Source organism: Rhinoderma darwinii, chromosome 2, assembly GCF_050947455.1.
Source record: "Rhinoderma darwinii isolate aRhiDar2 chromosome 2, aRhiDar2.hap1, whole genome shotgun sequence".
Classification (NCBI taxonomy): Eukaryota; Metazoa; Chordata; class Amphibia; order Anura; family Rhinodermatidae; genus Rhinoderma; species Rhinoderma darwinii.
The window spans coordinates 255,525,554-255,540,119 of record NC_134688.1 but is presented as its reverse complement, the minus strand read 5'-3'; the positions used below and the strand labels follow the sequence as shown (position 1 = coordinate 255,540,119).

Sequence of the window (14,566 nt, the reverse complement as noted above, 5' to 3'; positions counted from 1 at the left end):
TTAACCCCTTAAGTGCAGCGCTCAAACACGAGTGCTGCACTTAAGGTGTTTGCAGCTCATCGGAACCCCAGCAATGAAATTGCCGGGGTTCCGGTGGCTGCAATGGCAACCGGAGGCCTAATACTGGTCTCCCGTTCTGCCTAGCACCGAAGCCGGTCAAGATCCGCCCGGCGGCAAAGCCTGATCGGCTTCCGTAGCCGCCGGCAAGATGGCGCCGGCTCAGGAGCTGATCCGGCGTCATCAGCGGTGGAAGTCAGCTGTATGTTACAGCTGACATCCACCAGTAACATCCAACAGTAGCTCCGATCCCTGCCATTAACCCCTTCGATGCAGCAATCGAAAGCGATTGCTTCATCATAGCGGTTACTAGCAGATCGCCAGCCCTGACAGGCAATCAGGAATGGCGACTGCTGCTATGGCAACAGGAGACACAATGGTCTCCTGCTCTGCCATTACGGAAGCCGATTTAGGCCCGGCCGGGAGGCGAAGCCTAATCGGCTTGCTGTCAGTGAATAACTGACAGATCTAATACATTGCACTACGTAGGTAGTGCAATGTATTAGAAAATAAAAAATCTGACCGCTGGACCTTCAAGTCCCCTAGTGGGACTTGAGAAAAAGTGTAAAAAAAGTATAAAAAAGTGCAAAAAATAAAAGTTTGGAAACAATAAAAGTTTCAAGTAATAAAATAAAACACAATCCCCCTTTTACTGTTATCAAGTCCTTTATTATTGAAAAATAATAATAAACCATACGTATTTGGTATTGCCGCGACCGTAATGACTTGAGGTATAAAAATATTATATTATTTATTGCACGCGGTGAACAGCGTAAAAAAAAAACGTAAAAAACTTTACCAGAGTTTCTGTTTTTTGGTCACTTTGCCCTACAAATATTAGAATAAACAGTGATCAAAAAGTAGCACGTATCCAAAAATGGTAAAACTATAGCTCGTCCCGCAAAAAACAAGCCCTCATACAGCTCCGTCGACAAAAAAATTAAAAAGTTATGGTTCTCACAACTTGGCGACAGAAAAAAGACATTATTTTTACAAAAGTAATTTTATTGTGCAAAAAGTTGTAAAACATAAAAAAATGCTATAAATTAGGTATCGCCGGAATCGTACTAACCCGCAGAATAAAGTTAACGTAATTTATAATGCATGGTGAACGCTGTATAAAAAGAACTAAAGAACTAACTTACCCCATTATTATACCACCTGACTATACCCCTTATATACTCCGCCCGGCTTACATGTACCCCCACATTATAAACGGAAACATCAGCAATACTCAAATAAATCTACTACCAAGCAAAATCCGCTCTCCAAAAGGTAAATGGTGCTCCCTCCACTCTGAACCCTACAGCGTGCCCTAACAGCAGTTTCCTTCCACATATATGGCATCGTCATACCCGGGAGAACTCTTTTAACAATTTTTGGGGTGTGTGTCTCCAGCGTCATAAGCTGGGCATGACATATTTGCCACTGAATGGCATATCTAGGGAAAAATATAAATTTTTAATTTGCACTATCCACAGTGCAATCATTTATGGAAAAGACCTGTGGGGTGAAAATGCTCACTACACCCCTTAATAAATGCCTTGAGGGGTGCAGTTTCCATAATGGGGTCACTTCTCAGGGGTTTCTTTTTATTATTTCACATCTGAGCCTCTGCAGTTGTGAACCAATACTTTGTAAATCGCCAAATTAGGCCTCAATTTGACATGGTACGCTTTCACTCCTGAGCCTGGTCGAATGTCCAGGCAAATGATTAGTGCCCCATATAGGGTGTTTCTAAAACTAGGAAACCCAGCATAATAATTAGAGAGCTGTCTTGTTATCGTGGCACAAGCTGGGCACCACATATTGGCATATCTACAGAAAAAAATCCCATTTTCACTCTGCAACATCGAGTGCACACCAATTTCTGCCAATCACCTGCAGGGTTAAAATGCTTACTACACCCCTAGGTAAATGCATTGAGGGGTGTAGTTTCCAAAATTGGGTCACTTCTGGGGGGTTTCCACTGTTTTGGGCCCGCAGGCGCCCAGAAACCAATCCAGCAACATCTGCACTCCAAATGGCGGTCCTTCCCTTCTGAGCCCTGCCGTTTTCCCAAACAGCAGTTTATAACCACATATGGGGTATTGCCGTACTCGGGAGAAATTGCTTTACAAATGTTGGGTTCTTTTTTTCCTTTATTTGTTGAGAAAATAAAAAAATTTGCGCTAAAACTACGTCTTATTGAAGAAAAAGGATTGTTTTTATTTTCACTGCCCAATTCTAATAAATTCTATGAAACATCTGTGGGGTCAAAACGCTCACTACACCCCTAGATTAATTCCTCAAGAGGTGTAGTTTCCTAAATGGAGTCACTTTTTTGGTGCTTTCATTGTTTTGTCCCCTCAGGTGATTTGTAAATGTGACATGGCCTCCGCAAACCATTCCTGCTAAATGTGATCTCCAAAAGCCAAATAGTGCTCTTTCCCTTCTAAGCCCCGCCGTGTGTTCAAACAGCCGGTTATTACCACATGTGGGGTATTGTTTTACTCGGGAGAAATTGCTTTGCAAATTTTATGGTGCTTTTTCTCCTTCAGTCCTTGTGGAAATTAGAAAAAAATAGCTAAACCTACATTTTCTTTGAAAAAATTTAGATATTAATTTTCAGGGCCTACTTTCAATAATTTCTGTAAAAAATCTGTGCGGTCAAAATGCTCACTATACCCCTAGATAATTTCCTTGAGGTTTGTAGTTTTCCAGATGGGGTCACTTTTGGGGGATTTTCACTGTTTTGGCACCGCAAGAGCCCTTCAAACCTGACATGGTGCCTAAAATATATTCTAACAAAAATAAGGCCCCAAAATCCTCTAGGTACTCCTTTGCTTCTGTAGCCTGTGCTTCAGTCCAGTAGCACGCTACGGCCACATGTGGGATATTTCCTAAAACTGCAGAAACTCGGCAACAAATATTGGGTTGCATTTCTCTGGTAAAACCTTCTGTGTTATAAAAAAAATTGTATTACAAATTTATTTCTGCCCAAAAATATGAAATTTGTAAATGTCACCTCTACTTTGCTTTAATTCCTGTGAAATGTGTAAAGGGTTAAGACATTTTCTAAATGCTGTTTTGAATACTTTGAGGGGTGAAGTTTTTAAAATGAAATTTTGAAATTTTCTTGAAAATGTGAGAAATTGCTGCTAAAGTTCTTAGCCTTGTGATGTCATAGAAAAATAAAGGATGTTCAAAAAACGATGCCAATCTAAAGTAGACATATGGGGGATGTTAATTAGCAACAACTTTGTTGGTATAACTGCCTATCTTACAAGCAGATACATTTAAATTGAGAAAAATGCTAATTTTTGCAATTTTTCGCTCAATTTTGGTGTTTTTCACAATTAAATACTGAACATATCGAGCAAATTTTGCCATTAACATAAAGTGCAATGTGTCACGAGAAAACAATCTCAGAATCGCTTAGATAGGTGAAAGCAATCCGAAGTTATTACCACATAAAGTGGCACATGTCAGATTTGAAAAATGAGGCTCTGTCAGGAAGGTCAAAAGTGGCTAAAGAGGGAAGGGGTTAAAATAATAAAAAGTGATATGCAAAAAACAACAACAAACAAACAAGGACTCATAAAACGGGGATGAGGAGGACACGGGGAGGGCGGCTGGTGGTCACCAGGCGGCAGTTTGATTTGAGATATGTCAGTTGATATGAAGTATATATGGAGGTATTATGCTGTTCCTTAGCAGTTTGGTGGGATTCAGTGTTTTATGAGATATCTGAGTAGCACAAAAGGAAGGCAGCATTTCTAGGAGCATCAGAAACAATGTACAATGTTTTTGTATAGCTGGAGGGTGGGCCCACAATCGTGGAAACATATTGCATGGACAAGAAGCAGGCCTGTGTGATTTAAAATGCCAGGGCTGATCTTTTGTCCCAGTCGGGCCCTGCTACAGTACAACATCTCGCTGCTAATGTAACCTACTGCAGTATGTGCAAGTAGCCTCATATTGGGGGAATTGCATTATGAATATTATTTCCTTAAATATATATATCAATTGACCAGGTTGAGAAGATCACATTGGTGAGGTCTTTAATCTTGGACCACCATTGATGTCTAGTATGAAAGGACTATAGATTGGAACTGCTCATGGATTTCTGTTAGTAAAAGTCAACATTCTAAGCAAACCACCTCTGAAATCAAGCTACAAAAAAAGAAATGCATGGACAATTCCCATTCATTTCTATGTGTCTCCGAGTTGTGCAAATCTATAATTTGGCACCCATAGAAATCTATTGGGCCATACTGTGCCTACTGTAGGCCTCTAATTTTATACAGAGGCATACAGCATTTTTTTCTGTCGGATTCTGTATGACAGAGTTATTTCTGTAAAAGAATTAGTGGGGTTCACCAAAGTATCCTTTTTTTTATATTTAAATGAGAAAGACAGGGGTAAAAAATTTATATGACAAATGCCAGTGTCAACTTAGCCTACAAGGGCACTTGTAGATTAAATCCAAGATAGTAACCTAGATAATGAATACAAATACTTAAAAATCTGGCAATAGGCAACCAGCAAGAGGGAAATTCATGCAATTCACTGTCTGCGACAGAACACAATAATTATTTTTTCATTTTGTTTTAATCTAAATATGCTTGATGGGCCGGGATAAAGATGCTTCATGATCTGTATTGCTTAGTATCTTTATTAACCAGCTGCTGCATATTTCTATTGTGATATAAATGTATACAGTGCTAAAAAGTGATTGGTACATAAGTAGAAAAATATGTACTACTGCTTAACATCTTATTACTGTTCTCTTGGCATCAAAAATTTGTGCCGAGTGGCATAAACCTACAGAGATAATGATCTACAGCAAGGCGAAAAAATACAGTTAAGAGCCAGCCGCAGGCAGCAAATAATGTTGTTGGTTAGCAGAGAACACTCGCCTTTGCAATGATACATACATCACAGCATGTCACCTTCCAGACACCTACAAATAAGCTGCTGGGACTCCTACAGAACATTTGCAAGAGAAAAAGCTGAAATGGAGAAAACAGACGCGAGCGGATAAAACTCTGACATAACAGGTTTAAGTTCTGGAAACTAGCAGATAATTCAGATAGCAGAGGCTGGAAAACAGAATAAACTCTACTGTGTTGATATCTTGTATCTTATCATATAACAAGGGTGATATCCAACAGGCTTGACACAACGACTTTCACAAATACACTGCATGATATCACAATGATATAGCTAAAAGCCTAAAACTCTGGGGGAATTTATTAGGCCATTTGTGCCATTTAACATAGTAAACTATTCCAAATGTTTTAATAAAGACCTCAGTCTGCACATCTGTCCTCAATAGATCTGCAAGCAGTAATGTACCAACTGTTCAGTTAAACTGGCGGTGGCCAGGGGCCTATGGCAGAAGGTGACCCACAGACTGATGTCACTCAGGTTGCAATATTTTATAGTGGCAATTACAAAGCTCCTTCAGGCTCTCTGCCTTCATAGAATTGTCAACTGCTGCTATACATGATCAAAAGATACTACTGGAAGCCAAAAACGACGCCGGAATTTAATGCCAGCGGGCATCCCTTTTCCTTAATCGTAAGCTGAAGTAGGGCATCCTGCTGGCAGGTAAAAAAAAAAAACTCAGATGCTGTCTACCCTCGTAATGGGAGCCAATTATGGATAGTCAGACAGTACTGTAGAGTCATTTAGCTTATCTGAGCCTCTGTAAAAAGGGTACTTTTTGACAGTGGTGTTCAGCTGGCCATGGTTTATTTACCAATGGTCTGATCTACCTGCCTTTTATCCCACACAAATAAGCTGTCATTGGAGCATGGTCATTTGTGCTTCACTAACAAACAACCAATTGACTACCTCAGTTTTGTGATATTACTAAACCTTGCCCAAGGAACCATAGACATTTCAGTCCATCCTTTTCTTAAATCTAATGTAGCAAGAAAATAATAAGATGAACTTTCTGGATTTTTTTCAGTCTTACCAATTTTGTTACTATTTAATATTCTTTCTGGAGCCTCAAGTGGACTTCTGTATCCGGGATCTGTATCATATTGATATGAAACACAATGCCCAAAGATTTCTATGAGATCTACTGTACCACTGTTGGCCTACGATTTTCACATGCACCACACGGTGTCACAGAGACTACAATACAGGTTCATACTATGGATCTGTACCCCACTCTATGTGATGCATTCCTTGCATGTGGCCTAAATAGAAAAAATTGTATAACATCATTAAAAAGTAGATCGCCAGACAAAGCTACAACTCTGGCAGCTCAGGGTTTTGCACATTGGTCAGACTGTGGGTACAGCATTTATGTGTAAGGGTAAAGTCCTTTATTTTTCTTGGGATATCATGGTTGCTCTATATTATTTCTGATTTGTTCTAAGCATCTATAGCACTATAGCACATTTTCATAGGCCAATATTAGTCTTTATGGTTTGCGGATAATACTATATACATAAGCTATATAGCATGATTGTTATGTCAATATTATGATTGTGCACCCAGTATATCTTGCTTAATGAAGTTTAGTATTTGGAGATATACTAAAGATTTATTGTATATTCTGATATGTTTTATAACCGTTATTATGCTGGGATATAGGGACCAATTTTTATGATCCTTTTTATTGTTGTCATACATTATTTCATTGACATACTAATAAAAACAATTCTTTTTGGAAATATCACATTGTATGGATAGTATTCCTTCCTATTGTTTTGCAGGTCATTTCTAATTTATTGAAGGTCCCCCCACGTAATTTTTGAGGCCTTTACAGATGTGATATCTCAACTATATTGGTATGAGGTCATTAAATTAACCTATCCATATTACTCTCTCAGTGCATAAAGCCTTGTTAGGCCCAATGCACACGAACGTGTTTTTGCGGCCGCAATTCCCCCGAAAATCCACGGGAGAATTGCGGCCCCATTCTTTTCTATGGGGCCATGCACACGACCATAGTTTTTGCGGTCCTTGCACGGCCCGGGAGCCCGGACCGCAGAAAGAACGGGCATGTCTTATTACGGCCCTGTTCTGCGGTCCGGGCTCATTGAAAACAATGGCCGCGGCCATGTGCATGTCCCGCGATTTGCGGGCGGCCTGCAGCTGACAGTCCGCAGCCGGCCGACCCGAAAATTACGGCCGTGCACACGGCTACGGTCGTGTGCATGAGGCCTTAGTCATTTTGCTACTTGTTTATACAAGATCACCATTAGTTATATACCGTATCTTATTTCCTTCATACCTGTGTTGTTAACATTTTCATCCCCTTCTGTGCTTAGTCCTTCACTTAGTAAAGTAGGGCACCGATTATCTGTGAAATACAGAATATAAATATCTTTATTTCCTTTTCTGGAAGGTAAATAGGTGAATTGGTAAATTAACTGCCATTGTAATTATGTATATAATGAAGAAAATATAAAATTTGTGAATACAAAAGAGGTCCGATTTAGAGATGAAGCAGTATCAGTTTCATTAGAACAGGTCTCCGTGTCTGGGCTATACGTTATTCTTTTATACTGTATATGCAATGTGCTGTTGATGTGACAAGTATGTAAGACCTTTGTCTCATATTGATGTCTATTTATACCTGAAGCTATATTCCCACATCAAGAGGATGGAAGCATGCTCTTATCATGACTCTGTTTGACTCCACACATGCGTTAACATAATAGTACTAAAAGAAAGCTTATTAACTTCCAAAATATCAGAAAATTATGATGAAAAATATGCAATGAAAGCAATGAAGGCTGAAGAAGTTTGAATTCCCAGTGATTTCCGTAAAATAATTACCGTCTGTAGTCTGCAAATGGGATGCAAACTATAAGCTATTGTAAAACTGACTATATTCTGTAAAATTTGAAATCACTGCACTGCCTTGGATATTATTATGAGGAAACTCCCACATCTATAGAGATCTCTTCTGATAGTATCATTATATTAGGGAATTTCTATTTGGGTAACTCTCGAATATCCTCAGTAGAAAAGGTTCTGTGTCGATCTATTGTGAATGACATGAAATCGACATACTGAAAAAAGACCTCTAAAAAGGCATGTTAAAGGGTAACTAAACGGTCGACAAGTCATAGTGACATGTCAGAAGTTTTGATCGGTGGGAGTCCGAGCACTGAGACCCCCACCAATCGCTAAAATGAAGCGGCAGAAGCGCTCGTGTGATCGCTCAGCCGCTTAGTTTCTGTAAGTCTTTTTCCGGAAAGCCGATGTATCGGAGTACGGAGTCATAGACTTTCTACTGATCCCGTACTTCGATACATTTATTTCCGGACAAAGCCGAACAGAAACGAAGCGGCTGAGCGATCACATGAGGGCTTCTGCTGCTTCATTTTAGCGATTGGTGGGGGTCTCAGTGCTCCGACCTCCACCAATCAAAACTTCTGACATGTCGCTATGACATGTCAGAAGTTTGTCGAACATTTAGTTACACTTTAACAATACAAGAAAATGACAAAATTATAGAAGATACAATTTTAATATACATACAGTCTAAGGGAAGCAGCAGTGTAAAAAGAATAAAAGATGAAAATTCGGGAAGAAACTTTCCCAAATCTCTCACTGAATACATAATATAAAGGAGGTTGATTGCATTTATATATATGGAATATATTCATTTACTCATAGGTCAACTTTTTGATTAGTTGGCTAGATAAAGTGGGCGGGGAGGAAGGGGTAGATAAGGGGCAGCCAAGTAAGGGGCTAGTCAGTTACAGAAAGAAAGCAAAGATACCCACCCTCCCTCCCTGTTGAATGTTTTGTAGTGTTACAATACTTTGTAAGGCGGATCGCGGCACTACACTTTGAGAAGAGTGGATTGATTTGTTGCCACAGCGAGCAAGCCACGAGCAGTACGGCAGGGTGACCTTTGCTAGTGGGGGAACACGAGCCGTATGGCAGGCTCCAAGGTAAGATCACGGCCCGGGTAGATGTGAAGGTCAGCCTGGACAGCTGACAGCTGCCCGTGGTGCCAACCGATGGTAGACAGGCCCGGTCTGTACATGCGTAAGTGGGCCTGCGGCAGGCGTGTCCCGACTCATAGAGTGTGATGTCGCGGTTGGTCGAGCTCCCCTTATCACTGTATGTTTATTTAATTAATAAAATTGGCTGATTTTGCCAAAGAAGGTGTGTCGTGTGGTTACTACTGGGTGTTGGCGAAAGATCTAGGGGAAATAGCATGTGTGCTTCTTAAAGCCCTTCTGTAGCTAGCCTATAATGTAGTTCTGTGCAGGGACAGACACATTTGACTGTGTCTGCTTACCCTGGTAATGTTCCGCACAGAAAGAGGCATTGTGGGGTATGCCGCCCGCGGATGCAGGTTGTGTGTATGTTTTTTATTATTAAATTAACTTTTAATTACAAATAACTTATGTGTTACATCTGCATAAACACCTTACATCAAAGAACAGAAACCGGAGCTACAAGTTCTATAATATAAATACTCCCCCAGGCAGAAATATGCAATAGGCACAAGTGTAGGAGTGTTTAATATCACAAAAAACATAGCACATATACTGGGCTGTTGTGGTACATTACCTGTCTGAGGTAGGATTCCTCCATTGCTGTACAAAATGCAGTTAATCAAGTAAATTGCAGACGTCCAGAAAAACCACATGTTTGCGGTCAGTTTGGTTAGCTCTACCAGATCTGAAATAAGAACAGAGATTTACCACATTACATTTATTATTTTTCAAACATAATATAGTACCAAGAGGTTTGAGAATTAGTCTACAGCCTGCTGCTAGGGTTAGAACTACAGCATTGTTGGCAAAATGGGAGAAGGAATCCATTGCATCCTCTCTGAGATTTATGAATATTCTGTTGGAGGAAGAAAAAATTCTGGTTGCCAACAATGCACAGCTACAAAGTTTGAGAACCATGTTGACTTTGAGAGAAAGGAATTGGTTTTGCAGCAGGCTGTGGAAAAATTCACAGCCCATGTTAAAGAGAGAAAGCACTTTCAATATCGTAGAGACTTGTTGGACTTTAACCCCTGCAGGACTGAACCTGTTTTGGCCTTGAGGACAAAGCCGATTTTCTCAAATCTGACATGTGTTAACTTATGTAGTAATAACTTGGGAATGCTTTTACTTATCCAAGTGATTGTGAGATTGTTTTCTCGTGACATGTTGTACTTTATGTTAGTAAAGAAATTTGGTCAATAAATTTAATATTTAGGCTATGTTCACACGGGGTATTTTGCAGGAGGAATATCTGCCTCAAAATTCCGTTGGGAAGTTTGAGGCAGATATTCCTCTCCCTGCACGCCGATTTTCGCGGAGTTTTTCGCGCCGTTTTTCGCCCGCGGCCATTGAGCGCCGCGGGTATAAAACAGCGCGAAATATGCTTTCTCTGCCTCCCATTGAAGTCAATGGGAGGTCAGAGGCGGAAGTGCCCGAAGATAGGGCATGTCGCTTCTTTTTCCCGCGAGGCAGTTTTACTGCTCGCGGGAAAAAGACGCCGACGCCTCCCATTGAAATCAATGGGAGGCATTTTCGGGCCGTTTTTGCCGAGTTTTGCGACGCGGTTTCCGCGTAAAAAAACTCGGCAAAATAAAATGTGTGAACATAGCCTTATGTGTGAAAAACACCAAAATGTTAAGAAAATTTGCAAAAATTTGCATTTTTCTAAAATTAAATGTATCTGCTTGTAAGACAGACACTAATACCACACAAAATAGTTACTATTTTATATATCCCATATGTTTACTTTATATTTTCATCGTTTATTGAACATTATTTTATTTTTCTAGGACGTTACAAGGCTTAGAACTTTAGCAGCAATTTCTCATATTTTCAAGAAAATTTCAAAAGCTAATTTTTTCAGGGACCAGTTCTGTTCTGAAGCGGCTTTGAGGGCCTTATATATTAGAAAGACCCCATAACTCACCCCATTTTGAAAACTGCACCCCTCAAAGTATCCAAAACAGTATTCAGAAAGTGTTCTAACCCCATAGGCGTTTCTCAGGAATTAAAGTAAGTAGAGTTGAAATGTACAAATTTCATTTCTTTTTGCCAAATTTCATTTGTAATACAGTTTTTTTCTGTAACACAGAAGGTTTTACATGAGAAATGCAAGGAATAGTTTTTGGGTGTCATGTGACATTTGCAAAGCCCCTGAGAGACCAAAACAGTAAAAATAGCCTAAAAGTGACTTGGGAAACGACACCAATTAAGGAATCTATCTAGGGGTATAGTTAGCATTTAGACCCCACAGATCTTTTTCAGAATTTATTAAAATTAGGCCGTGAAAAAGAATATCAACTTTATTCCCACTAAAATGTTGAATTTTTAAATTTTCACAAAGAATAAAGGAGGAAAAAGCCGCCGAACATTTGTAAACCAATTTCTGCCGAGTAAGGCTATACCCCACATGTGGGCATAAATGGTTTTTTTTATTAGAAATTAATTAACCCTTTCTGGACTGATCCATTTTTTGCTTTTTTATTTTCGTTTTTCACTCTCCGCATTCGAAGATCTATAACTTTTTTTATTTTTCCATCAATAAAGTGGTGTGAGGACTTATTTCTTGTGGGACCTACTTTAGGTTTTAATGGTACCATTTTTTGAGCACTTTTTATTAACATTTTTTTAGAGCTCAGGTGACCAAAAAACAGCAATTTTGGTGTTTTGAATTCTTTATTATTTACAGCGTTCACCGTGTGAGTTAAATAATGGTATATTGTAATAGTTCTGACTTTTACGGACACAGCGATACCAATTTTGTGTATTTTTTTATTTTTTACATTGCTTTAGTGAAAAAATTGGGAAAAGGATTTTCTTTTGGACTTTAAATATTTATTTAATTTTTTTCACGAATAACTTTATTTACTTTTTTTTTTTTTTTACACATTTTATTAGTCCCCCTAGGGGACTTGAACCAGCGATCATTAGATCACTGGTACAATATATTGTCATTATATTGTCAGCGTGTGAGCCCGCTCCAAACATCCCCCCTGCACATCACGACATGCTATTAAGTCGTGGTGCAGAAAGGGGTTAATGCGCAACGGGTGGTGTGGAGTGAAAATTACAATTTTCCACTGATATGCCATTTTAGTGCGCAATATTTTGTGCCTAGTTTGTGCCACTGAAGACAAATACGTCATACAATATTAACCAGGTATGGCGATGCCATATTGATGGACGTAAACTACTGTTTGGGCACGCTGTAGGGCTCAGAAGGGAGGGAGCAGCATTTGGCTTTTCGTGCGCAGATTTAGCTTGGTAGTAGTTCTGTTTCAGGTTTTGCTGGTATTTCAGTTTATAATGTGGGGGCATATGTAAGCTGTGCGGAGTACATCAGGGGTATAATAAGAGGGTATAATAATGGGGTAAATAAATAATAATACGCAAATATGTGCTCGGTGTCGCACTGATAAATGGTGCCCAATCTTATCCGCTTTTGAACACTCTGCACATTTTGCATCGCCATATTCTGAGAGCCAGAACTTCTTTATTTCTTCTACACCGTCGCTGTGTGAGGGCTTATTTGTTGCGGGACAATCTGTAGTTTTCATTGGTACTATTTTGGGGAACATGCGTTTTTTTTATCACTATTTATTCCATTTTTTGGCAAGCAAGGTGACCAAAAACCAGCAATTCTGACAATAGTTTTTATTCTTTTTTTTTATGGCGTTCACCCTGCGCTATAAATGAAAAATTATACTTTATGCTGCAGGTCGATACGATTATGCCGATACCAAATGTACACCGTGTTCCAATTATGCACATTGGATTTAAGTGTCATAAACATTTAATTATTAGTTTGTCAATTAAATTCATGGATGGTATTGTGTCTTAGGCTGGGTTCACACGACCTATTTTCAGACGTATTGGAGGCGTTTTATGCCTCGAAATACGTCTGAAAAAACGCCTCCAATACGTCGGCAAACATCTGCCCATCACATACAATGGGTCCTCTGATGTACTGTGCCGACGACCTGTCATTTTACACGTCGCTGTCAAAAGACGGCGCATAAAATAACAGCCTCATCAAAGAAGTGAAGGACACTTCTTGGGACGTAATAGGAGCCGTTTTTCATTGACTTCAATGAAGAACAGCTCCAAATTATGTCCGTAAAAGACGCGGCGAAAAACGCCAGTACATGCATTTACGTCTGAAATTCAGGAGCTGTTTTCTCCTGAAAACAGCTCCGTAATTTCAGACGTAAATGCAGTTATCATGTGCACATACCCTTAGGGCTCTTTGGATCATTGTAATCAATCTCAGACACCTGTGATAATTAGTTTGCCAGGTGTGCCCAATCAAAGGAAAACTACTTAAGAAGGACGTTCCACATTATTAAGCAGGCCACAGGTTTCAAGCAATATGGGAAAGAAAAAGCATTCTCTGCTGCCGAAAAGTGTGAAATAGTGCAATACCTTGGACAAGGTATAAAAACATTGGATATTTCAAGAAAACCTAAGCGTGATCATCGTACTGTGAAAAGATTTGTGGCTGATTCAGAGAACATACGGGTTCGTTCAGATAAAGGCATAATGAGGAAGGTTTCTTCCAGACAAATTAATAGGATTAGGAGAGCAGATGTTAAAATGCCATTGCAAAGCAGCAGACAGGTATTTGAATCCGCTGGTGCCTCTGGAGTCCCGCGAACCTCAAGGTGTAGGATCCTCCAGAGATTTGCAAGTGTGCATAAAGCTATTATTCGGCCATCCTTAAACAATGCTCACAAGCAGAAACAGTTGAAGTGGGCTCAGAAATACATGAAGACTAATTTTCAAACCGTGTTGTTTACTGATCAGTGCTGTGCAACCCTGGATGTCCAGATGGATGGAGTAGTGGATGGTTGGTGAAGGGCCACCATGTCCCAACAAGGCTGCGATGTCAGCAAGGAGGTGGCAGAGTCATGTTTTGGGCTGGAATCATGGGGAGAGAGCTGGTAGGCCCCTTTAGGGTCCCTGACGGTGTGAAAATGACCTCTGCAAAGTACGTAGAGTTTATGACTGACCACTTTCTTCCGTGGTACAAAAAGAAGAACAGTGCCTTCCGTAGCAAAATTATCTTCATGCATGACAATGCACCATCTCATGCTGCAAAGAATACCTCTGTGTCATTGGCTGCTATGGGCATAAAAGGAGAGAAAGTCATGGTGTGGCCCCCATGTTCCCCTGACCTCAACCCTATTGAGATTCTTTGGAGCATCCTCAAGCAAAATATGTATGAGGGTGGGAGGCAGTTCACATCAAAACAGAAGCTCTGGGAGGTTATTCTGACATCCTGCAAAGATATTCAAGCAGAAACTGTCCAAATACTCACAAATTCTGTTTCCGTGACAAAAAAACGTGTCAAAAAACTCTTAGTGAACTTACCCTTAGACTTGCAGCTCTGATCGCTGCTAGAATACATTACACTACCTACGTAGTGTAATGCATTCCAACTGTCATTGTGACATGACAGTCACTCTGGCAGGAAGCCTACGAGGACCAGTCATTGTCATCGCAACCGGACACCAGACAATGGCAGCCCAGAAGCCATTGTCTGG

At 40.0% G+C, this 14,566-nt stretch overlaps 1 protein-coding gene across 1 annotated transcript in view; it reads right to left on the bottom strand.

Moving 5' to 3' along the window:
* Positions 1-14,566, bottom strand: part of COL16A1 (collagen type XVI alpha 1 chain) — a 176,895-nt gene that overhangs the window by 146,288 nt on the left and 16,041 nt on the right. Inside the window, exons 2-3 of the mRNA XM_075853167.1 lie at positions 9,598-9,708; positions 7,295-7,363 (exon numbers count right to left, since the gene is read on the bottom strand). Coding sequence (XP_075709282.1) covers positions 7,295-7,363; positions 9,598-9,676 — 148 coding nt within the window. The 5' untranslated portion in view covers positions 9,677-9,708. The remainder of the gene's footprint in view (positions 1-7,294; positions 7,364-9,597; positions 9,709-14,566) is intronic.